At 39.4% G+C, this 23,881-nt stretch overlaps 1 protein-coding gene and 1 long non-coding RNA gene across 21 annotated transcripts in view; one reads left to right on the forward strand and one right to left on the reverse strand.

Annotated features, from left to right (window-relative positions):
* The window catches only part of LOC128834681 (uncharacterized), a 130,762-nt gene that overhangs the window by 82,765 nt on the left and 24,116 nt on the right, over window positions 1–23,881 (forward strand). The window lies entirely within an intron of this gene.
* EYA4 (EYA transcriptional coactivator and phosphatase 4) overlaps window positions 1–23,881 on the reverse strand; it is a 214,988-nt gene that overhangs the window by 17,111 nt on the left and 173,996 nt on the right. For all 19 annotated transcript variants that reach the window (XM_054023652.1, XM_054023669.1, XM_054023665.1 and 16 more), the window contains 3 exons: window positions 16,031–16,167; window positions 14,266–14,349; window positions 4,058–4,147 (listed from right to left, as the gene is read on the reverse strand). In XM_054023652.1, coding sequence (XP_053879627.1) covers window positions 4,058–4,147; window positions 14,266–14,349; window positions 16,031–16,167 — 311 coding nt within the window. The remainder of the gene's footprint in view (window positions 1–4,057; window positions 4,148–14,265; window positions 14,350–16,030; window positions 16,168–23,881) is intronic.

A 23,881-nucleotide genomic window follows, 5' to 3' on the forward strand; every position in this document is an offset into this window, starting at 1 on the left:
TGTGCATGTGTTTGTGGTGGCAGTGCTGGGGAAAGCACTAGAACTGAATTACTTTCTACCAAAATTTCTCAGTCATCTTTAGACTTACTATTTGTGTTGGACGATATAGAATTTTATTCCTTACTTGTACAACAATCTTCTAATGAATGTAATTGCCACTAATCCAGACATTACTACTGGGCTGGCACCACCCTCTAAGCAGTCTAAAATGGCTCTGCTGCAAGAATTTTCTAGAGCATGCAGCCACTGTATACAAGGCAAGGCCACCAACTATGGTCCCAAATGATACTTTTCAAGCTACCTAAAATTTATACTTCAAGAATGAAACTGCTGGAGAAAAGTAAAACCCAGGCTCAAATAATAGCAGAAGCTTTACTGACTGGTTACTAGGTTCCAGAGGAATACCTCAACACACGGGAACTTCTGGAAATTACAAGCCGACAAATAAGGAGCAGGTTTTGCAGGTGGTAATATCCAGTAATCTGGATGTTATTACTAGCAGTTGGCAAGTTGTGGCTACATCAAACGAGAGGGAAAAGGATAAAAAGGATTAAGAAGAAAACATCTTGGAGGACCTTGTGACTAAAGGTAGCATCGCAAGTAGATGGGCACGTAATCCACACATTGATCACCTCCAGACTGTATTACTGTCATGAGCTATATTTGGGGATGAAGATGACAGGAATAAAGAGGCTCTAGCTCATGCATAACATGGTGGCTGATGTGAGAACTGGTGCTCTGCCCCTCCCCTGTCTCTCATTTCATTACCTCCAATGCCAATTGAAGGCCTTGGTCTTGATGTTTAAGACCATCAACAACTCAGAACCCAGTTTTATCTGAGAATGTCTCCCCATCCGAGACAGATGTACTCTTCTTGGCCAATGCTGCCCAGGGCATAAAACCTAGGACACAAAGCATGTTGAGAGTCAGAGATGTTGGACAGCGGAGCCTGTGGAAGGAATGACTAAAGGAGACTGGGCAAAACCAAGAGTGACTGATTTTAGAACATTCTGCTTAACCCAATGTATCGAACCACAACTGTACTCCAGAGGGAAGGGGAAAAGAAAGGGTGGGGGGAGAATAAAAAATAAAACAGAACCCAGTAGAGCTTTTAGAAAGGAGGAACAGCAGATTGGTCAATCATTGTGAAGATCTAAATTACCTAATCAAGGAGCACTATTAAAAATCTTAGCAAGCTGAGAGATTCCCTTTATAGGTAAAGGGATCCCTAAGAGGCCATCCTGCAGATGTTTGCATATGTTGTCCGGACCCTTACTAACTCTGAGGTGGCTACTGATTTTCCGGAGTTGTGACTTCAGGAAAGGCGGAGAGTCCTGTTGGCCTTCTGATATATTTCAAAACACAGAGGTCTTGGAAACTTTTTTTGACCCTACCTTGTGATACAAATAGTTGGTTCTGCAATAGTGTTGAGGCTAAAAAATACTTAATTGTGTACAGACATTCAAGAAATTTGGCTTAAACTAATCTCATTGGAATGCTAGATTCTTGGACAAAAAGCTTCATCTACATCCCAAAAGAAACTTTGCAAGCTATCTAAAATGGGAAAATGTTTTGATTCAGGCCAGACTCCAAAAGGAGCTTGAGAATAACTTTTAGGGCAAGGTGTTAAAAGAATATCAGGAAAAAACAGGAGTTGGTGTTCCTGCATGGAAATTGCCCTGTTTGCTAAACCTATAAACTGACATGATATCTACAAAGAAGATAACTTTAATAGTGAGAATGAAAACAAAGTGAAGCTTCAGCAAATGGCTCAAAGAGAAAACAACAAAGCCAATACAGATCAAGGAGAAGTTCCACTTTGGAAGAGGGAGCTTACTGGTGCCTTGAACTCAGCACAAGCTTGTAGAAAACCTGGGCACATGCTAATGAGGAACTTAGGGTTCTTACGGCTGCCACTTGAAATGTGAGCATACCAGGGCAAAGGTTCATTACAAGGAAAACTAAGCAATGCTTTGCAAAATTGATTTAGAATCTATCCCTTGCTGTGGGGCACCAGAAAGAGAATATTCATCAAATGCTTTTGCATGGTCAAGTGATATCTCACTTAGACTGCAATAAAACACGCACTGGCTGAGGGACAGCCAGGGTTTCAGTTCTCAGATGTCATACTGCTGTAGAAGGGAGGTAAAGCTCAGGTGAAGGACAGGTCTTGGGGAAAAAAGGTTGAAGGTAAGGGGAATGATCTGAGCTTGGGACACTTATTTTGTGACTTTGGAAGAACCAGAGACAATGAGGTCTGCGAAGGGCAATAAAGACAACAGCAGCTTGGTACTTCTTGATTTCCCTATTGGCTGTGGAACAGAGGGAAGTGCCTACTAGGAGAGCCCCCCACCCCAATGGAAGGAAAATACTGCCATCCATCAGGTTCCTTTCTCCCAGAATTTGAAGCAAAACCTTGTCAATTTTGATTGCAACAGGTGGTAAAAATGTCTACCTGGGGAAGGTACTCTGATCCAAATTAGAAGTGGATCTGAAAAGTCTTGTCTGCCTATTCAGAAAAATAGGCAGGTTGTCACAATTCATAACAGAACTAGACTCCACGAGTGGAGCATAATGCTTAAACAGTATTGCTGATGGCCCTGCTTATGAAATAGTTGATACTCTGGCAGGGGATCTGTGGTGACCCTAACAGGTCAGTGATTTCCAGTGGTCTGCCAGCTTTAATCAGAGGGAGGAGAGCATGACTTGAGTAATAGCGTGACTGATTGTATCGACACTTCCTTGTGATCTCAGACCATGAGGAAGCACACTTGGACTAGGTGATGATTCGCTGAACCATGTCTGTGCATGGCACAAAGAGACTGGGAAGTGGAGAGCCAACCAAATGAAAAGCATGAGATGGGCACTTGCCTCCAGGTGCAGATACTTTGATCTGTTGACCATGTTTTGTGGGGAGAATACATGCAGGGTTAAGGGCTATGAATTAAACATGTTGAAGGCCAACTCATAAGTGGAAGAATTCGAAATGGATGGGCGAATAAGGATTTGGACCTCCTTGAGAGAGACCTGAATTAGGAGACTGAGGTTCATTATCGCTTGTCTGACTAAACAGATGACATACAAAAAATGGTAAAGGACAGTCTGAAAACTCCCAGTTTTCTTTTAGACCAAAAATAAATCTGAAGGGAATCCAAAAGCTTCTGAACAGGGTTTAGCAAAGTCTATCTGTTGTATTGGCTGAGGGGAAGGAAATAGAATATTTTAATAATGAAACTGATGTAGAGATTTTTTCTTTTTATACTATGTACAACTGTGGGGTATTTTACTGATGTGCCTTTCTTGTCTGGAGTCTTCAACCCTAATCCCACAATGCTCTTCAGAGAGTTGAGAATGGGGAAAGAAAATTTGCATCTGAGTTTTCTTATTTTAAGGGTAAGGTTTTGAAATTGGAGATCTGGAGGCACATTAGGGTTTGTTCTCAATTTCTATTTTTTTTAGACACATGAATGATGATTATGTCCAAATTGTCTGTCTGTTCATGACAAAGTCTGTTATTATTATTATTATTATTATCATCAAAACTCGCTGATGAGTTTTTGAGAAGAATAATGAGAACTCTCCTTCCTTTGAAAAGGAAGGGTGCTCTTTTTACCCTGAGAACATGGGAAAGCCAAGAGGCAGGCAACAAAGGAGGAGTTCAAGCAGAAGACTTCAAACTCTTCTGTTCAGACAAAGTATTTTAGAGGCAAAAGGGGACAACTTGAGCTGAGAAGGAAGAGGTGGGAGGCAAATGGATCCCTTCTCAGGAGAACATTGCAGACAGAGCAAAATCTGCAGACTTAAACACAAACAGCTACAGCGCAAAGAACTGTTGCAGGGGACAGAGGTGACATATTGAGGATGTCCCCACTCTTCAAGTAAGTACCCTGATGCTGTAGAAATTATTGCAGTATGACTGCCTGTGACTGTCCAGTGAGTAGGACCAACCCCAGAGTAATGTCCGTATTGCTATATGTGAGAAATACTAATAGGTAGCAAACCTTTAGTGTCATGTTCTGGGATGAAACAGTTAATGTTACAGACTGTAGATTCTTACCTCCAAATCATTAAAAAATAAATGTGTATCAGCAAGATTAAAAATCATTTCTTCCATTCGCAGGCCCAGGGTCACTGCCATTGGTGGATCCTTAGAAAATGAAAAATTAGGTTAGATATTTAATTACAATTCATTCAGGTAGCAGTTAGTCAAAAGTTGCGGTATGCCAACATTTTGCAGTGATTTCTCTAAAATTCTCTGGGTATGAACCTTTTTTACCATAAAGTTTCGATTAGGGATTGATGTGTTGAAGGGAGTTCACAAACTAACAGCAAAATGCTTGGGGTGCTGAAAGGATTATTTTTTGATAGCCTAAAAAAGCTAAATATTGATAGATTGGCTAACCTATGGCTGTGGAGAAACAACTATTTACATATTTGCAGAAGGTGAAATATTAAAGTCTAACTAAATAATTTACACCTGTACCAAGGAGGGGAACTGCTCATTAGATTTCATAAGATGAATTTAGGAAAGAGAATATTTATTTTAATAAGAATAGTTTACATTTTTCATCCAAGGACCTGAAAGCATTTTATAAAGGTGTGGTCATATCTTTATTCCCCTTTTACAGACAGAGAAACTAAGGCACAGAGAAGTTAAGTGACTTGTCCACATTCACAGTGAGTCAGTGACATAGCCAGGAACAGAGAAAACATCCTGTGACATCCAGTCTGCAACATCATCCATTACACCATAATACTTCATTTTGAATATGAAAAATCTTCTCAACATTTGGCCACATAATAGTCTCTTACATTAAGTGTCGGAAGCCTCTTCAGTGAGGACATGTAAAACTGGACTAGAAAAAACTCACTAGATATTGTATTGTATGGAATAATGCCATATGGTACAAGGGAGAGATGACTTAAAAGGTCTTTTCGACTTCTAATATCTATGCTTTATGAGAAAACAAACAGTCTGAATCTTCACCCATCCCCCAAACAAGTTCACTTTAGAGAAATAGCCTCCATCCCACCTATGCATCTTTCCAATACCAGTTCTCTTCCCACACCTTCTGCTACTCCAAAAACATTTCCTGGCTCAATTCACAACTACTACTCCAACTGAACACCTGTCCTTACTCCCACACAATCCCATTATCTATCCTCCTTTCATTGCAGGCACTCACCTGACCAAATTACAAACTCTCCCTCTATATTTGTAATTCATGCTCCCAACAAATGCTGATCTCTGGTCCCCTTTCACTGTAGGCTCTTAGACAATCTCATGTACTCCGTGGCACTACTGATTGGGAGACCCACAGTACTGGGAAAACACAGAAAAGATCTTTCTGTAACTCACAGCTAACAGAGTTCTTCTTTTAATTCAAGTTGTAAAGGCCTGCTGCTGGACAAGGTCTGCAGCTGTTTGGGTTTATTATAGACAGGAGTTAGACTCTCCATAGTTTAGGCTGCCACCACACTTCCATTATAAGGCTGATATGATCCTCTTGTAATTAAAAAAAGAAAAAAAAATGTCACCTTTCACTCGCTGACAGCTACAGAGGTTTCTGAAATCTTTTAGTAAATTAAGTACTTTGAGGTTAAAAGACTTACATTATTTCTAAAGACAGCAATTTCAACATTTTGTATCCCTCTGTCAGCAGAATCACTCTAAACCATAAATCATCATTTATTTGTGTTATGAACAAAGATTTTGCCAATCAGGACCAGGCCACCATTGTGGTAGGCACTTTGCAAACAAAGAGTAAAAACTGGTTCCTGCTCTGACGCACAGAATGGCAAAATTTGAAACAGACATATTTTGGCACTGGCCCAGGCAAGAAGCAGATTTCAAGGGCAAGAAGAGTGAAGTGTTTAAGAAACTGTCATTAGTTAGAAATGAGACCCAATTCTCTGTCAGCTTCACTATTCAACTTCAGTATTTTCATGTGGACTTCTGAACTGCTCCAACCTATTTTTCTAAAAGAAAAGGAAACTCCAGGACCTTGTAAAATGGCTTCTTCCTAAATTCTTCACTAAAATGCCCATTTGGCATCAAGAGTACTTGGGTGAAAAGTGCAGGAATATATTTTCCAGAGGAGGGGACAGAGAAACATGGGTTGAGTCATTTGCCAAAGGTTACATGAGATGTTTGTAGGAGAGCTAGAGACAGAATCCTGAGCTGAGAAATGATAGATCTGTGTCTTCCTCACTAGGCCACACTGCCTTCAAGGAATAAACCACTGGATGTTAACCATTATCATGAAATAGACCAGTAATTTTAGAAACGAACAAACTGGCTAGATGCATGAAACAAACATCTAGTTTTCTTCTCTAACCACTTGAAATACTTCTCAGTGAATGTTAAGAGAATTTTTCCCCCTTAAATATGAAATTCACGACTCTTATTTCTGCAGTATGCTGATTGACCCCAATCCTGCAGATGTTTATGCCCATGCATAATTTTACTCACATATGTAAGTCTGTCAATGGGCCTCCTCATGCATGTAAAGTTAGGAACATTGCTTGCAAGCTGAGGGTCTTAGCCCTTTTCACTTGTTTTCTCCTTTCTACGTGGAACTGGACTTAATTGTGGAAATAGATTGCAAATGACTGCATCATGATCCAGTTGTTTTTAAGACAATATTCCAGTTATATTTTACTGTAATTGAAAGATATAAATGAGACACATGCCTGTCACAACATGTGGTGTAACTCATCCAACGACCTAAATGCCCCAATAACAACTATGTGGGTGAAACCAGAAAATAACTATGCTCTCAAATGAACTCAAACTGGAAAATAACATACAAAAACATTCTATCATTTGTAGGTGAACACTTTTCACAAAGTGATCACTCTATTTCTGACCTCTCAGTCCTCATCCTCAAAGGAAACCTGCACAATGCTTTCAAAGGACAAGCCTGGGATCTTAAATTCATAACATTGCTAGACACTAAAAAATCATGGCTTGAATACAGACATCAAATGTATGGCTTATTACAACAATCTATAACCCACTCTCTACTATCCTGGGACCGACATGGCTACACCCCACTGCATAAAACAATATGTAGCATTTTGGTATATATAATAAAAAGTAAAAACAAAATTAAGATACTTCATTTCAGCTTCTCACATATTCAGTTTTTGATCTCAGAATAATACAATTCTGTCAAGGTAGATTTACTGAGTTCTTGAGGACAAAACCTGCCCTCCTTAAGCAAATTTGCCAAATTCCATAATGCAACTTTTTAAAAAACAGAGTCCAAATTCCAGTACTTCCCACACAAACAGGAGGAAGGAAGGGGTAAGAAGCACTCTCGCGTACTTTGGTCAGCTTAACCAGAATTTCAAAATGTGGAGTAATAGCCTAATGTTCACTTAACTTGTATCTGAGGACACAGACTTAGCTGCTAGAATACAAACTAAAACAGGACAAGAGAAAAATATGGAAAAGAAAGCAAGAAATTTAAGGAGGGAAGAAGCAAAGAGACACCCACCATAGTTCTACATAACGTAGATATAAAATAAATGTAATGAGGCAGACTGAACTTTTGCTAATATAGGCTGCGTTACTCCACATATAAAACAATAATAGAGGAATTAAAAAAACAACAGCAGCAGCCCTTTGGCCTTTACAGGCATGCTCTGTAGCCAGATATTACTAGTATTCAATGGAGTCTGGATCAGCTACAGCTCTTCTCTATAGCAAAAATACCAATGCTTTTAGTTACGTTAGTAGAGGGTATAAATTAGAGCCAGAGTGTCTGGACTTCTGTGCTAGATTGAGCCATCACTGGAATGCCTCCTAGGAGACTAAGTAAAAATATCTCAGCAGAACCAATATTTATGTTTTGAGGAGGAGAGAATCATGATAGGGTCCCAGATAAAGTCCTAACTTCATAGTTTCATTAGTGGCAGCATATTGTTCAATACCACCAGGAAGAGCAGGTGGTGGCAAGAAATGCTCACAGAATCCTTTTACTTATTGTATTCAAATACAATGAAAACAAGCTATTTTTATATTATTGTCTCTAGTTCTGTATAAATCAACATAAAAAACTTGAACAATGGTGGGAGAACACACCTATAAAACGGCATATTGCTGAACTTAATAGGAATAGCACTGTCCCTTGGAAAAACTTTGCCTCACAAGTGGAAATGTTAGTTAAATGTTAATGTTGCTGGCCTAATGGCACTTCTAGTGTCAGGTGGGAGCCTCAGGTTTAAGTCCAACTCTCTCTCTTTGGGGAGACACATTCTGGGAGGGTGTTATGGAGGCTGGAGAAGAGGAAGAGAGTGCGCTGTTGATGGACTGCACAGTGAGTTCCTATCTATCACTCCTGGGATGAAAGTAGGGGGTTGACAACAAGAGAATTTAAGAGCAAAATGAGAGGTCCTGAGGCATCTGATCGAAATACAGGAAACAATTAATGCAGCTGAATGATTTTTTTTTTTTTAAAGTATACTAGTGCTGGTAAACGGTGGCAGCTGGGAGATGGTATAGCATGGGTAGTAACAAGTACCTCCTAGCTAATGTGACTCAACTCTGACCTGGAGCGACAATCACTAGAGTGAGAGCATAGCGTGGTCTTCATGGGCCAGTCTCTATTTTTGGGCTCTCTTCAGAGACTGTCATCAAAGGGTGATCATGAAGTGTTAATACGGTGGTGATTTTTTGTGGTGTGAGCATTTGTCCTGTGAGATACCACCAACTTGTTATCATATGCCATCAAAACAGCTGCCATGTTTCAATCACAAACAAGGCTGGCCAAATTTGAACCAGTTAACACTAGGGCCCAACCAAATTCACGGCTGTGAAAAATGCATTACGGACTGTGAAATCTGATTGCCCCCATAAAATCTGGCTATTGTAGGGGAGGGGGGCTCCTACCATGTGCCGGGCTCCAGCTGCTCGTCCCAGCTGGGCTGGGACCCACCTCTGGGAACCTCCCGCACCTGCAGGAAGCTCTGAAGGCAGCACACCCACAGAGCTTCCTGCAGCCAGGGGAGGTTCCCAGAGGTGGATCTGACCTGGCCCTGGGAGTGGTCCCTGCAGGAAGTCATGTCCCTCCCCAGCTCGGCAGGGACTAATGCAATGGTTACCTGCTGTGGTAGGAGCCCCCAGCTGGGACATCCTCAGCTTTGCCCTTCTCTGGCTCCGGGCCCAGCATTCAGGTGTTAAAGGGGCCTTGGGGTGGGGAGGGAACCACGGCACCCACCTGACCATGGGGCCCTGGGCAGTCGCCCAGCTGTAAGGTTGGCCCTGCCTCCTAACCCAAGTAACAACCTCCCCATGCCCTGCGACCCCACTGCTCTCTGGCCACCCAGCTCTGAAGGCAGCGCCGCCCGCCAGCAGCAGTGCAAACATAAGGGTGCAATCCCATGACCCCTTTTGGGTCAGGACCCCCACGATTACAATACCATGAAACTTCAGATGTAAACATCTGAAACAGTGAGACTGATTATTTAAAAAAATCCCAAGACTGTGAAATTGACCAAAATAGACTGTGAATTTGGTAGGCTCCCAGCAATAATCAATCCCCTGAGCCCCTTGTACACTGAATAATAATAAATAATAATAATAATTAATAATAAGAGGTATTAACTGGAAACTACTAAAAGATGTAGGTGGATTAGAAAAATCAGAAAATTGTCAAAAAAAGCCTAATACATTTTGGCACTAGCTTACATATGATTCAAATTGTAACAGTGCTTATCTACTTGATAATAAAGTTGGCAGGTTCCATACACTTTCACCATAGAGTAGAATTTTGACTTTTCTCTTAAAATATACTGTAGGGTTTGGTCTGTTGAATTGTACTGTCACATTTTGCACTTTTTTTTAAGGCTGTCTAAAACATCATCCTGAATTCTTTGTAACACACGTTCAAGTTTGGAGAATTAAGACTTTTTCTTCTGCAGTGCCATGAAAGGCAGTCGTCCTTTTTTACCAGCCTGAACTTTGACTTATGGTATTTTTGGAGCATCTTTGCCCTTTGGATTGACTTTAAAGAAATAAATGATTTTACCACGTTGGAAATGCTAACACTAAGTATAGCTTATTCATCTACAAAACAGTGAGAAATCACTGGGACATAATAGAGAGAAGAATACATATTGTTAATAAGAGAACAGGAATGTACTTCATAAAATTTAACAAATGATGACAGTCTCCTAACACATGTCCTGTCACATCAACAAATCCTTATTTAAGAGTTTAGCATTGTAGAAAACTATATGTGCCAACTGGTGCTCAGCTGCAAAAACCATCATCAGCCACACAGGTCATAACCGAACAGCTCAGATACCAATGATCATAATTTGCTACTGCAGTAAATAATTAAAAATAGAAGTGTACTAATTTTATGGTGCATGAAGAGCATCAACAAATGAGATGAGCAAAGTAACCTTACCTTACAAGCTGAAAGACAGACATATTTAGAGAACATAAAATAATTAACTCTGGAAAGTCCAATAAAAAAAAAATCAGACAATCACTTAATTGTGACTTTTTAATTAATCTCTTGTAGCTCTGCACTGACCAAACTCAAACATGCAAAGCCTCTCTCGCTTCAAGGGAAAACTGCAAGCTAGTCTTTCAATTGGCTCCCTCCCATGAAGAAGCAATTTGCCATATATTTTAATGAGACATTTACAATCTTGCTCATAATGTTAAAAAAATCTTCATTCAATCTGTCACAGTTTGTTAATCCTACTACTACTACTACTATTTATATTACACCTGTCAGGGACAGTCTAGATACTACTTAGTCCTGCCTCAGTTCAGGGGACTGGGCTAGATGACCCCTTCCACAGTTCTAGATTTCTATGATTTTCTGATTGCAGTCCCATATAGAAGTCCAAAATGAAATCAGGATCACCGTTCTCTTCTCCCTTAGGCTACTGCCTGCGGAGAAGGAGGGTGAGATTTAAAAGAAGAATTTTTAATCTGCTGGTCCCTCTATGGCTCTGTACTGACCTTGCATACAAACAGTTTGCCAGTCTGACGGTGACACTGAGCTAAGTTGGCTCTCTACTCTGTGCATTTCCATGCACAGCCATAATGACAATAGAGCACTAAGGCCTAAAAGATATATATTTTGTTTCCCCCTGGTCACAGCAAGAAATAGGGCAAAGAGAAGAACAAGAGATGGCAGATGTGTTTAGATGGGGAATAGTTGAGGGTGTGTGGATATATATATCCATCTGCACATTCAGAGTGTCTGTATAAATGTTAGAATAGTAGAACAAAGGTGAAACCCTGGAAAATGGTCCAGCTAAGTACCAGTATAATCCCAGAATTTCACACCTTGAAAATGCAATTTGACCACTCTGTTCACCATAAAATGCTCTCTCCCTATTTATGGTAGCACCATTCTAATCACTCACTAGAAAACTTTGAAAAACATACTGAGAGACCCTTGTCCTGCTGTCTCATTTTATCTTATATTTTCTCTTTTGGGAGAAAATTTGTTTTATTAAACAATAAAAGACAACACAATATACAGTAAAAACATATTTACAAAAAGAGTTGAGACTCAGGGGACACAGGGTAAAGTACTCTGACAGTTTAAAGCCACACATCAAGGCACAGGTTGGGAGCTGTGCTGCCCTCAATACTAGGAGACAATACAGGGGAAAGTGTAGGACTCACTGCTTTAATTCTATACCACCGGCTGTTTAAACTGGCCTTAAACCAGCTTTGTGCCACTGGAGGAGTACAATCACAAGAAAGGATCAATGCCCAAGATGTTTTTTGAAACAATGAAGTATAACTAGATTTTAGGTAATTATATGGCCTCTATTATCATAATATCCAAGTGCCTCGTTATCTTTAATGTATTCACTCTCACACCACCACTTCAAGGTAGGGATGATTATCCCCATTTTACAGATGGTGATCTAAGGCACAGAGAGGCTAAGTGATTTGGGCAAGGACTTGAAACACAGTCTCCCAAGCCTCAGTCTAGTGCCCTAACCAATGAACCATCCTTCCTCCATACAAAAAAAGAATATATGAAGTAACATAAAATATTAGACAAGAATTTACTACATATTTGAGGCTCAATGATACATCATCATCCAAATATGTTTACCATAATACTAGGAAGATAACTGCTCTAGAAAAGAAAATATCTGCCATTTCTTAATTTACTCTGGGAATGACTCTGTATCCCTATGATTTTTATTTTACTATGTCTAGCAGTATGAAAACAGGAGCTTTTTTATTTAAGAAATCCTCTGTCGTGGGTCATCGTCACTTGAAGTCTTGGATCCGGATTCTAATCTCAGTAGCATAAATCAATTAATTTCACTTTCACTTGAGTTACTCCAGACCCATGGAAATAAATTCATAATCTCTATCTGATATCACAACTGATTGCTGTAAATAGTCATTACCACATATTCTGGCTTTCGATGGGGAATAAATTGCAAGAGCAGATGAGTTTTTACAAAGCAGTGATGCTGTTTTCATCTAAATGTCCGTACAGATATGGGGGGGAGGGGAGGGGAAGAAGAAAAAAAAAAAACCCAAGAGAAGGAAACCAAAAAGATATCTCTGTCTAGAATACTTTTAAAAGTTATCCAGAAAGGAGTGATAGCTCTGTAACATATTTCAATTTAAAAAGCTTTGCACCTATAATGAGAAATAATTTCTTAATTGTTAATATCTGTGATGGAGAAAAATATTGCATCAGAATAGTTATACCATCCAAAAGGCTGCAAGCACACTTGGATTAAAATTACAAGTAACTGAATCATTGGGTCAAGTATAGCAACTCCACATTCAATGGTGATATAAATGATGTAAGTTGCATGTTTGGTCTGATTCTTCTCTCACTTACAGAGGTATAAAAAAGGAGTAATTTTGTCAAAGTGAATAGAATTATATTTTTTGTAAAAATAGCATTAGAAGAGTGTGTAGGATGTACGGTAATATAAGTGGCAAAACAGTATAACATGCACTGATTTGGCACTGTGAAGGTGTAAAACAAGTGTTATTCGTACCAGAGCCGAATAGCTAATCTTATTTTAGCATTCCAGAACTGAGCTGATGAGTTTCCATGACAGACAAAAATTTATTAGCTCACCCTTTTCATAAACACCAGGAGAAACCACTACCTATGTCTTCAAATACACATATTCATGCATATACTCCTGCAAACACCTCCGCATGTGCATTAACGCCAAACTCTCTTCCCTCTTTTTTTTTTTTATTAACAGAAACATGCTTCACACCTGTCGCTTTTTCTCTCTCCCTCTCTCTCACAGCCCCACACCTGTTTCACATAACCATGCTACCCTGAAATTCATGGACTTATCTATCTTCTAAGCTGCCACCCCCACCCAAATCATCAGCATTCATTCTGCCATCAGCCCTGCCAATGTCAGTGCAGCAAAAACCCTGAAGAAAATCTGTATAAAATGTTCCTTGCTCAGTAGTTAAGGAAATTCCTGTTGCTACTACTTCTGGGTTGCTTCTCCCTCTCTCTCCTGTCACTGCTGGCTGCTCATTGCTCCCAGTTCTTGGATTCTTCTCCAGCAACCTTTGGATTTCTCAGTGGCAGAGAGGGGAGTAGTTGTGTACATTGAAATAACTGATTCGCAGCAGAGAGTGTGTCAGCCAGCGGCTTTGCCCAACCCAACAGCCATCCAAGAACACCAGCGACTCACCAGGAAGGCTGAGGTGTCAGAGAGTACATCATAAACCCAGAGCCTCCACCCTAAAGCTGAAGGTTAGACAGGTCTGCCTCCCACCCGTTTACTCTGACTTAACATTTTTCCTTTCCCTGCAAATTCATCAGTTCCATTTCCTTTTTCATCATCCAATTTACTCATTCCCTTTCCCCGCCCTGTTTCCAAATTTATCAGTTATTTCCCCTTTCCCACCAAATCTAGTACCCATTTGCAACAGCTTTTCAAAGCTGCACCAGAAACTTCAGCACCTCTCACTCAATGAAGCCTCCTCCTTACAGCTATAGCACCTACCTCAGCAATTCTACCTGTATTGGACCTCACATCTTACCTAAGGGTAGGCACCTCATCTGTCCCCTTGGCTGCTCCATTTGGGCAAATCACAACTTCTGTACCTCAGTTTCCCAGTCTGTAAAATGGAGTTAATACTATTCACCTCCCTCCCTCACCAGGGCATATGAATGTTAATTAAGTTTTGTAAGGCACACTGAAAATGAAAAGCACAGTAAAAATGCCAAGTGTATCGATAGTCTGAATCTACTGTTGAATTAATGAGTCACGTACTTTGCCATATTTTTGTGCATAGGATCCTGTAAGCAGCGAATGAAAAACGATGATAGTTTCATCCAAATCCCAAACAAATACACGCTGAAAACAGAAATGGAGACAAAATCAGTAATGTAATCAGGAAATAAGATTTATGATCCAAAATCAAAATCAGTCATGTCCTGTGCTTTAAATAAGCCCTTAAGTGAGTAGGTTTGTTCTGAAAATCAGCATTGACAGTATATCTTAAGATAATCTATAAAAAACATTGAGGACATTAAGCTCTTCAATACTTTCCAATCTTTTAATTACTCTACAACCTTTACAAGGTTTCAAATATGTCACATACTATAGAATATTTTACTGGTCCAATAAAAGATATTATCTCATCCACTTTGTCTCTCTAACATACTACAGATGTCAGTATACTTTGGGTCAATTACTTTGTTGTAAAGAGCTATTAATTTAAGGATAAATTCCACTCTCAGATTCTTATGTGCAACTCACACTGATTTCAATGTGTTCCTCCAATAGAGATAATATCAACTCCTAGTGCTAGTTTTACATGCCCCAAGTACTATTATGCCACAGTAATTCACATGGAATAAGGAATTTAAATAATATTTTTGGACAAAATGTCTTATTTTAACTTTTTAAGGAAAATTTCTTAGTGTTGATAAGAGGCTGTTTTTTTTCTGAAAATGAAACTAAGGAAAGGAAAATGGAAATCTTCCCATAAATGTAAAAAATTACAACTGGTTAATTTAAAAAAATATTTTGTGGAAAATTACAAAAAAAAAATCAGACAGTTCATCCAAAATCAGGATAAAATTCCTCGCCCTCTGTACAAAAAGCTATGGCATCTGAGATTGATGCTAAGTGCTACAGTCAACCCTGTCCCTCCAGTAGAGATGCAGGGGCTGGAATAGCCAAGTGATAACAAAGTTGATTTCTGGTGATATATATGGAGATATGTACTACATAAACAGGGGGTAGAGCAGTCCAATGATATTAGCATTGAGTGCCAGTATCACAGTGGGAGGAAGCACATCACACAAATGTGCAGAACATTTCTCTGATCCCAGTGCTGGAATATACCATGCATACAATGAGTGTTGTTCTCCTTCTGTCACACTATGTCAGAACACTGCTAACACAGGGCTAACAAGAATATAATCACTCCACTCCTAGGACTTGTGTTTTAAAACTTCATCTTGTACCTTAAGCAGATATATTTCTTTGCTACAGCCTTGATCTCTCAAATAGTGGTGCATAACTACTGAAGTCAATGACACTACTTACAGGGGTAAAGTTAAAGTAGTCCTTAAGTGTTTGCAGGATTAGGGCCAAATACGAATGTCTCATACTTATGCATTCCTTTTTGTAATGCATATTTTTACACTGAATATGTAGATAATTGGATTGATACATTTGAATGTTCTTATTTTAAAAAAGAAAGTTAAACAATACACAAAATAGAAGTTAATCAGAAAAAATATGAACAAAACCCTTACATTGTTTTGTAGATCTATTCCACGTTAAATTGGAAGAGACAATATGCATGTATATATCATGTTGACACGATCTTACTTTCAGTGTATTCATGTATACACTGTATCTGCCCCATATTGTATAAATGTAAAGTAACTGCTAGAAATCTAGTACTTTCAATTAATGATTCATATGGTTCATGCCATATTTTTAAAGCTTTAAACAGTTTCCACTGCTTTAATGTGCTGAATCTACCTTCAGTTTGCCATTCATCAGTTACCAGAGGACATACCTCCAAGTCACTGTCCGGAGGGGGTGATGGATTATTCTTCCGCCCTCTACCCCGAGACTTTGATCCAGAACTCCGACACGTTCTCTCATCAAGATCTTTGATCGGTGTTGAGGGGCTCTGTACTGTGTCAAACTCCCCTGTAAATACAAAAATCCATGGAAAAAATAGTCAGTGTTTAATTTTTACAGAAGATATAAAAGCTTTAAAAATGTCTCTTTACGCAGATTATATGCCAACCTAAACACAAGATACACACATGCTATAAACATAAAATGCAGAAGAACAGTTCTCAATTTCAGTTTTACATAACAGGAAATTGCAGATGCCACAAATACATTCTGACTTTACCAAAGACAAACTTCAATAAATCTCCTTAGAAATGGAGAGATGGTTTAAATGCACTAATATTCACACAGATATAAAATAGTGAGGCATCAAAGTAAGCTTTCTGAAATACCATACTAATGGTCACATCATGCTTTTTTAAACATTTAAGGTGCGTATATCTCGTTTCCTATGCTAGGAAGTCAGCTAGATAGATTTCAACATCCTTTATTGCTGTGAAGACTCAACTTCAACTCCTCTCCGCACCAGCAGGAGACTCATCATCCTTTCCCTAAATATGGAGGACATCCTAAATACTCCTGCAGACATCAGAAACCCCAACCACCTCGTCCTGTCTGACAGACTAACAGCCTAATCTCCTCATCCGTCTCCCTACTCTCTTCCTACTGCTACCAGCACTATGCCAGGTCATCCCTCTATCTTCTAATCCTGATTTCCCCATTGTAATCCACCTTACTGCTGCTGGTCACAAACATGGGCGGAGGTCAACCGAGAGCTGTGAGCAGGATAAGGCAGGTCACATTGGGAAGGTTGGATGGAGAAAGAATGGAGCTACCTAAGAGGGATTGTTTGAGACTTGCTCCACCCCATCCTCCAGTAACCAGAAATCCTCCTTCCTTCCAAGCTTATCACTACTAGTGCACCTCCAGAAACTTCTGGTGACATATCTAGGGACTGGCTAATATAGCCAGTTTCGTAAGTGTGAAAAGACATGAATCCTCCCCCTTTTGTCTGCCTTAATAATGATTTCATGGCTATTTCACAATAGCAATGGAGTACAGCTATACCTACTTCCAAAGTGTTCAATGAACTGATTCAAGGATTGATTTTCTAATCTGTTGGGTTCTATGCTACTGTGCGAGATGGTTCTTTAAAATATATTGAAGGATGATGCCCAGACATAACTATCTGTTCCACCTTGTATTTAGTTGCGACACTCTGAGTACCTTTCCCAGACCTGAAGAAGAGCTCTGTGGACCTCGAAAGCATGTCTCTTTCATCAACAGAAGCTGGTCCAATAAGCGCTATTACCTCATAGACTCAGACTTTAAGGTCAGAAGGGACCATCATGATCTTCTAGTCTGACCTCCTGCACAACGCAGGCCATAGAATCTCACCCATCCACTCCTGTAATAAACCTCTGACCTATGTCTGAGCTACTGAAGTCCTCAACTTGTGGTTTAAAGACTTCAAGGTGCAGAGAATCCTCCAGCAAGTGACCCGTGCTCTATGCTGCAGAGGAAGGCAACCCCCCTGCCCCGGGCCTCTGCCAATCTGCCCTGGAGGAAAATTCCTTCCCAACCCCAAATATGGCGATCAGCTAAACCTTGAGCATGTGGGCAAGACTCACCAGCCAGACACCAGAAAGAAATCTCTGTAGTAACTCAGATCCCACCCTCTCTAGTGTCCCATTACAGGCCATTGGGCATATTTACTGCTAATAGTTAAAGATCAATTAATTGCCAAAATTAGGCTATCCGATCAGACTGTCCCTTTCATAAACTTATCAAGCTTAGTCTTGAAGCCAGATACTGTGGGGGCAGTATGAAACACTTTTCAATTAGGATGATTGAAACAAAGAGAGCTGGCTTTGGGAGGCCTAAATCAAAGGTGACAGTGTGGGCAGCATCAATTCTTTATTAATTATTAGTATTAATATTACCATAGCACTTAGGAGGCCTAATCATGGACCTAGACCCCACTATACTTTAAATGTTGTACAAACACAGAACAAAAAAGATGGTCCTGCTCCCCACAGAGTTTATAATCAAGCCAAATTGCTCAATATTAAGGAATGTATAAGTTCAATTGGCAATTCTTTCCGTTTTCTTCCTTTCTTTTGTAAGAACATTTTTATTAGGGTCACAAGTGAATAATATAGGCTGTTTGAACCTACATATATTATATGCCAAGAGAAAGAACAGGTCACACAGGTCAAACTAAGAACATTTTAAAGTTTACATACACAAAGGCAAACCATTTAAAAAAATCTGTAATCAAACCACAGTAACTCAATAACATGTACATATTGCAGTTAAACACGCTACCTGAATTCTGTCCCCATCACTGTCCACACAGCAATCAAAATCAGAAAAAACTTTGTCTCAAAATTGGCCAGTCAATGACCCTAAACTCTGTAGTCATAACTTACATACAGAGATATTAATATCTTTACAGACTATTAAAAAGGTGAAGGAGGTATCCAGTGGCAGCCAGTCTAGGCTTGATTCTGACAAACAGTTATTTTTTGTGGTTATTAATCTGAAGGTAGAAAGATAGGTAGAAGACAATTTGGGTGAAAGTGATAGTGAAATGATCGATTTCATGATTCTAAGGAGAGAAAGAAGTAAAAGCACCACAATAAGGACAATGGACTTCAAAAAAAAAAAAAAAAAAAAAAAAGCAAACTGAGAGCACTAGTAGGTAAGGTCCCATGAAAAGAAAATCTAATGGAAAAAGGAGTTTGGGAGAATTGGCAGATTCTCAGAGACACAATATTAAAGACACAAGAGCAAACTCTCACAATGATAAGGAAAGATAGGAAAACCAGTAAGAGGCCAATATGCTCTTTAATAATGTGAAAATCAAAAAGGAATCCTACAAAGAGGGGAAACGTGAATAAATTGCTAAGGATGAATACAAAAGAATGGTAAAGGCATGTCAGGACAAAATCAGAAAGGCTAAAGCACAAAATGAGTTACACCTAGCAAGGCACATAACGGTTAAGAAGAGGTTCTATAAGTACATTAAGGACAAGAGAAAGACAAAGGAAAATTTAAGTCCATTATTTAGCAGCAGGGAATTAGAGCTAGTAATGGAGATATCCCATCTCCTAGAACTGGAAGGGACCTTGAAAGGTCATCGAGTCCAGCCCCCTGCCTTCACTAGCAGGACCAAGTACTGATTTTGCCCCAGATCCCCAAGTGGCACCCTCAAGGATTGAACTCATAACCCTGGGTTTAGCAGGCCAATGCTCAAACCACTGAGCTATCCCTCCCCCCTTGATGGATGACATCAAGAAGGCTGAGGCGTGAAAAACCTATTTTGCTGCAGTCTTCACTAAAAAGGTTGTTTGTGACCAAATGCTTAAGACAATATTAACAACAAGGGGGAAACATATTAAAAATATGTAGATAGTAGGGCTGTCTAGTGATTAAAAAAATTAATCACAATTAATTGTACTGTTACACAATAGAATACAATGTATATAAATATTTTTGGATGTTTTCCACATTTTCAAATATATTGATTTCAATTACAACACAGAATAAAAAGTGTAATGTGCTCACTTTATATTTATTTTTATTATAAATATTTGCACTGTAAAAATAAAATAAATAATTTTTCAATTCATTTAATACAAGTACTGTAGTGAAATCTCTTTATCATGAAACTTGAACTTACAAATGTAGAGTTATGTACAAAAAATAACTGCATTAAAAAATAAAACAATGTAAAACTTTAGAGCCTACAAGCCCACTTCTTGTTCAGCCAATCGCTCAAACAAGTCTGTTTACATTTGCAGGAGATAATGCTGCCTCCTTCTTGTTTACAATGTCACCCGAAGTGAGAACAGGCGTTCTCATGGCACTGTTGTAGCCAGCATCGCAAGATATTTACGTGCCAGATGCGCTAAAGATTCATATGTCCCTTTATGTTTCAATCCCCATTTCATAGGACATGCGTCCATGCTGATGATGGGTTCTGCTTGATAACGATCCAAAACAGTGCAGAACAACGTATGTTCATTTTCATCATCTGAGTCAGATGTCACCAGCAGAAGGTTGATTTTTCTTTTTTGGTGGTTCAGGTTCTGTAGTTTCCGCATCAGAGTGTTGCTCTTTTAAAACTTCTGAAAGCATGCTCCACGCCTCGTCCCTCTCAGATTTTGGAAGGCACTTCAGATTCTTAAATCTTGGGTCGAATACTGTAGCTATCTTTAGAAATCTCACATTGGCACCTTCTTTGAGTTTTGTCAAATCTGCAGTGAAAGTGTTCTTAAAACGAACAACATGCTGGGTCATCATCCGAGACTGCTATAACATGGAATATATGGCAGAGCGTCATCAGTATGGAAGCACGTCCTTTGGACTGGTGGCCAAAGCATGAATGTTTAGCATATCTGGCACATAAATACCTTGCAAGGCCGGCTACAAATGTGTCATGCGAACATCTGTTCTCACTTTCACATGACATTGTAAATATGTGGGCAGCATTATCTCCTGTAAATGTAAACAAACTTGTTTGTCTTAGGTCTGGTCTACAATATGGGGAGGAATCAATCTAAGTTACGCAACTTCAGCTACGTTATTCACGTAGCTGAAGTCGACGTACTTAGATCTATTTACTGCGGTGTCTTCACTACGGTGAGTCGACTGCTGACACTCCCCCGTTGACTCGACCTGCACCTCTCACTGAGCTGGAATACAGGAGTCAACGGGAGAGCGCTCAGGAATCGATTTATCACGTCCAGACTAGACACAATAAAATCGATCCCCACTGGATTGATCACTGCCTGCTGATCCGGCTGGTAGTGAAAACATACCCTTAGCGACTGGCTTCACAAGAGGTAGGACTGAGTGGCTTGTAGGCTCTAAAGTTTTACATTGTTTTGTTTTTGAGTGCAGTTATGTAACAAAAAAATTCTACATTTGTAAGTTGTGCTTTCATGATAAAGAGATTGCACTACAGTACTTGTATGAAGTGAATTGAAAAATACTATTTCTTTAATGATTTTTACAGTGCAAATTTTTGTAATAAAAATAATATAAAGTGAGTAGTGTATACTTTGTATTCTGTGTAGTAATTGAAATCAATATATTTGAAAATGTAGAAAAACATCCAAAAATATTTAATAAATTTCTATTGGTATTCTATTGTTTAACAGTGCGATTAAAACTGCAATTAATCTGAGTTAATTGTGTGAGTTAACTGCAATTAATCGACAGCCCTAGTAGATAAATTAGATGTATTCAAGTTAGCAAGGGCTGCCACAATTCACCCTAAGATACTTAAGGAACTAGCTGAGGCAATTTCTAAACCATTAGCCATTATCTTTGAGAACTCATGGAGGATAGATGAGGTCCCAAAGGTCTAGAGAAGGGCAAACAGAGCACCTATCTTTAAAAAGGGGGAACAGAGAGGACCCAGGGAATTACAGACACTTGGTTGAGTGAATTTACAGATTTCTAATAAAAAATAATTCTTTGTATTGCCATTAAGTAAACCATTTAGTTCATTATTCCTCTTAGTGAACAATGTGCCAAAGGTTGTTAAATAAGTAAAATGGAACAATGAGGAGTGTCTTCAAAGTTTTTATTATGTCCTGATTAGATTAAAACCCTGTTTGTCATGTGAGGGAATTAAAAGAATTCCAAACTTTCTTAAAATCTATGAAACCACTTAAAGCCCACACAAATGATAAATGCACAATTATGATCTGATACAGATATTCAATTATACACAACTGAAGAAATGGAAATGTGTGTGTGTGTGTGTGTGTGTGTGTGTGTATATTTTATATATATATATGTATGGCATGAGTTTCTAATGAAAAGTAATTATGTATTTACCTATTTTCCAGTCATTTGCTGTAGTGGCTGCACAATCATTTCATGCAAAGTGGAACTATTCCAACATAATGCACATTCACATTTCTTTCTTTGCCCCACGTAAGATAAAAACAAAATTACATCCAAGTCCAGCTTTTTTGTTTTATTGCTTCCCCAGCAAAATAGCCCAATGGGTGAACTAAGTAGCAAGTAACAAGTTTCAGAGTAACAGCCGTGTTAGTCTGTATCCGCAAAAAGAAGAACAGGAGTACTTGTGGCACCTTAGAGACTAACAAATTTATTAGAGCATAAGCTTTCGTGGACTACAGCCCACTTCTTCGGATGCATATAGAATGGAACATATAATGAGGAGATATATATACACACATACAGAGAGCATAAACAGGTGGGAGTTGTCTTACTAACTCTGAGAGGCCAATTAATTAAGAGAAAAAAAAAAAAACTTTTGAAGTGATAATCAAGCTAGCCGAGTACAGACAGTGTGATAAGAAGTGTGAGAGTACTTACAAGGGGAGATAGTCAACGTTTGTAATGGCTCAGCCATTCCCAGTCCTTATTCAAACCGGAGTTGATTGTGTCTAGTTTGCATATCAATTCTAGCTCTGCAGTCTCTCTTTGGAGTCTGTTTTTGAAGTTTTTCTGTTGTAATATAGCCACCCGCAGGTCTGTCACTGAATGACCAGACAGGTTAAAGTGTTCTCCCACTGGTTTTTGAGTATTTTGATTCCTGATGTCAGATTTGTGTCCATTAATTCTTTTGCGTAGAGACTGTCCGGTTTGGCCAATGTACATGGCAGAGGGGCATTGCTGGCACATGATGGCATAGATCACATTGGTAGATGTGCAGGTGAACGAGCCCCTGATGGTATGGCTGATGTGATTAGGTCCTATGATGATGTCACTTGAATAGATATGTGGACAGAGTTGGCATCGGGGTTTGTTACAAGGATAGGTTCCTGGGTTAGTGGTTTTGTTCAGTGATGTGTGGTTGCTGGTGAGTATTTGCTTTAGGTTGGGGGGTTGTCTGTAAGCGAGGACAGGTCTGTCTCCCAAGATCTGTGAGAGTAAAGGATCATCTTTCAGGATAGGTTGTAGATCTCTGATGATGCGCTGGAGAGGTTTTAGTTGGGGGCTGAAGGTGACAGCTAGTGGTGTTCTGTTATTTTCTTTGTTGGGCCTGTCTTGTAGGAGGTGACTTCTGGGTACCCATCTGGCTCTGTCAATCTGTTTTTTCACTTCAGCAGGTGGGTATTGTAGTTTTAAGAATGCTTGATAGAGATCTTGTAGGTGCTTGTGTCTATCCGAGGGATTGGAGCAAATGCGGTTATATCTTAGAGCTTGGCTGTAGACAATGGATCGTGTGGTGTGTCCTGGATGGAAGCTGGAGGCATGTAGGTAAGTGTAGCGGTCAGTAGGTTTCCGGTATAGGGTGGTATTGATGTGACCATCGCTTATTAGCACAGTAGTGTCCAGGAAATGGACCGCTTGTGTGGATTGATCTAGGCTGAGGTTGATGGTGGGATGGAAATTATTGAAATCATGGTGAAATTCCTCAAGGGCTTCTTTTCCATGGGTCCAGATGATGAAGATGTCATCAATGTAGCGCAAGTAGAGTAGGGGCGTTAGGGGACGAGAGCTAAGGAAGCGTTGTTCTAAGTCAGCCATAAAAATGTTGGCATATTGTGGGGCCATGCGGGTACCCATAGCAGTGCCGCTGACTTGAAGGTATATATTGTCCCCAAATGTGAAATAGTTGTGGGTGAGGACAAAATCACAAAGTTCAGCCACCAGGTTAGCTGTGACATTATCAGGGATACTGTTCCTGATAGCAAGTAGTTTGTAAACACTGATTTTTACCAAAAACATCAAACAAAAATCAAAGTACAATACTGATAACTTTTGAAAGCCCTACAAAATAAGTTTTATTCAAAGT

This window comes from Malaclemys terrapin, chromosome 3 (genome assembly GCF_027887155.1).
Source record: "Malaclemys terrapin pileata isolate rMalTer1 chromosome 3, rMalTer1.hap1, whole genome shotgun sequence".
Taxonomy (NCBI): Eukaryota; Metazoa; Chordata; order Testudines; family Emydidae; genus Malaclemys; species Malaclemys terrapin.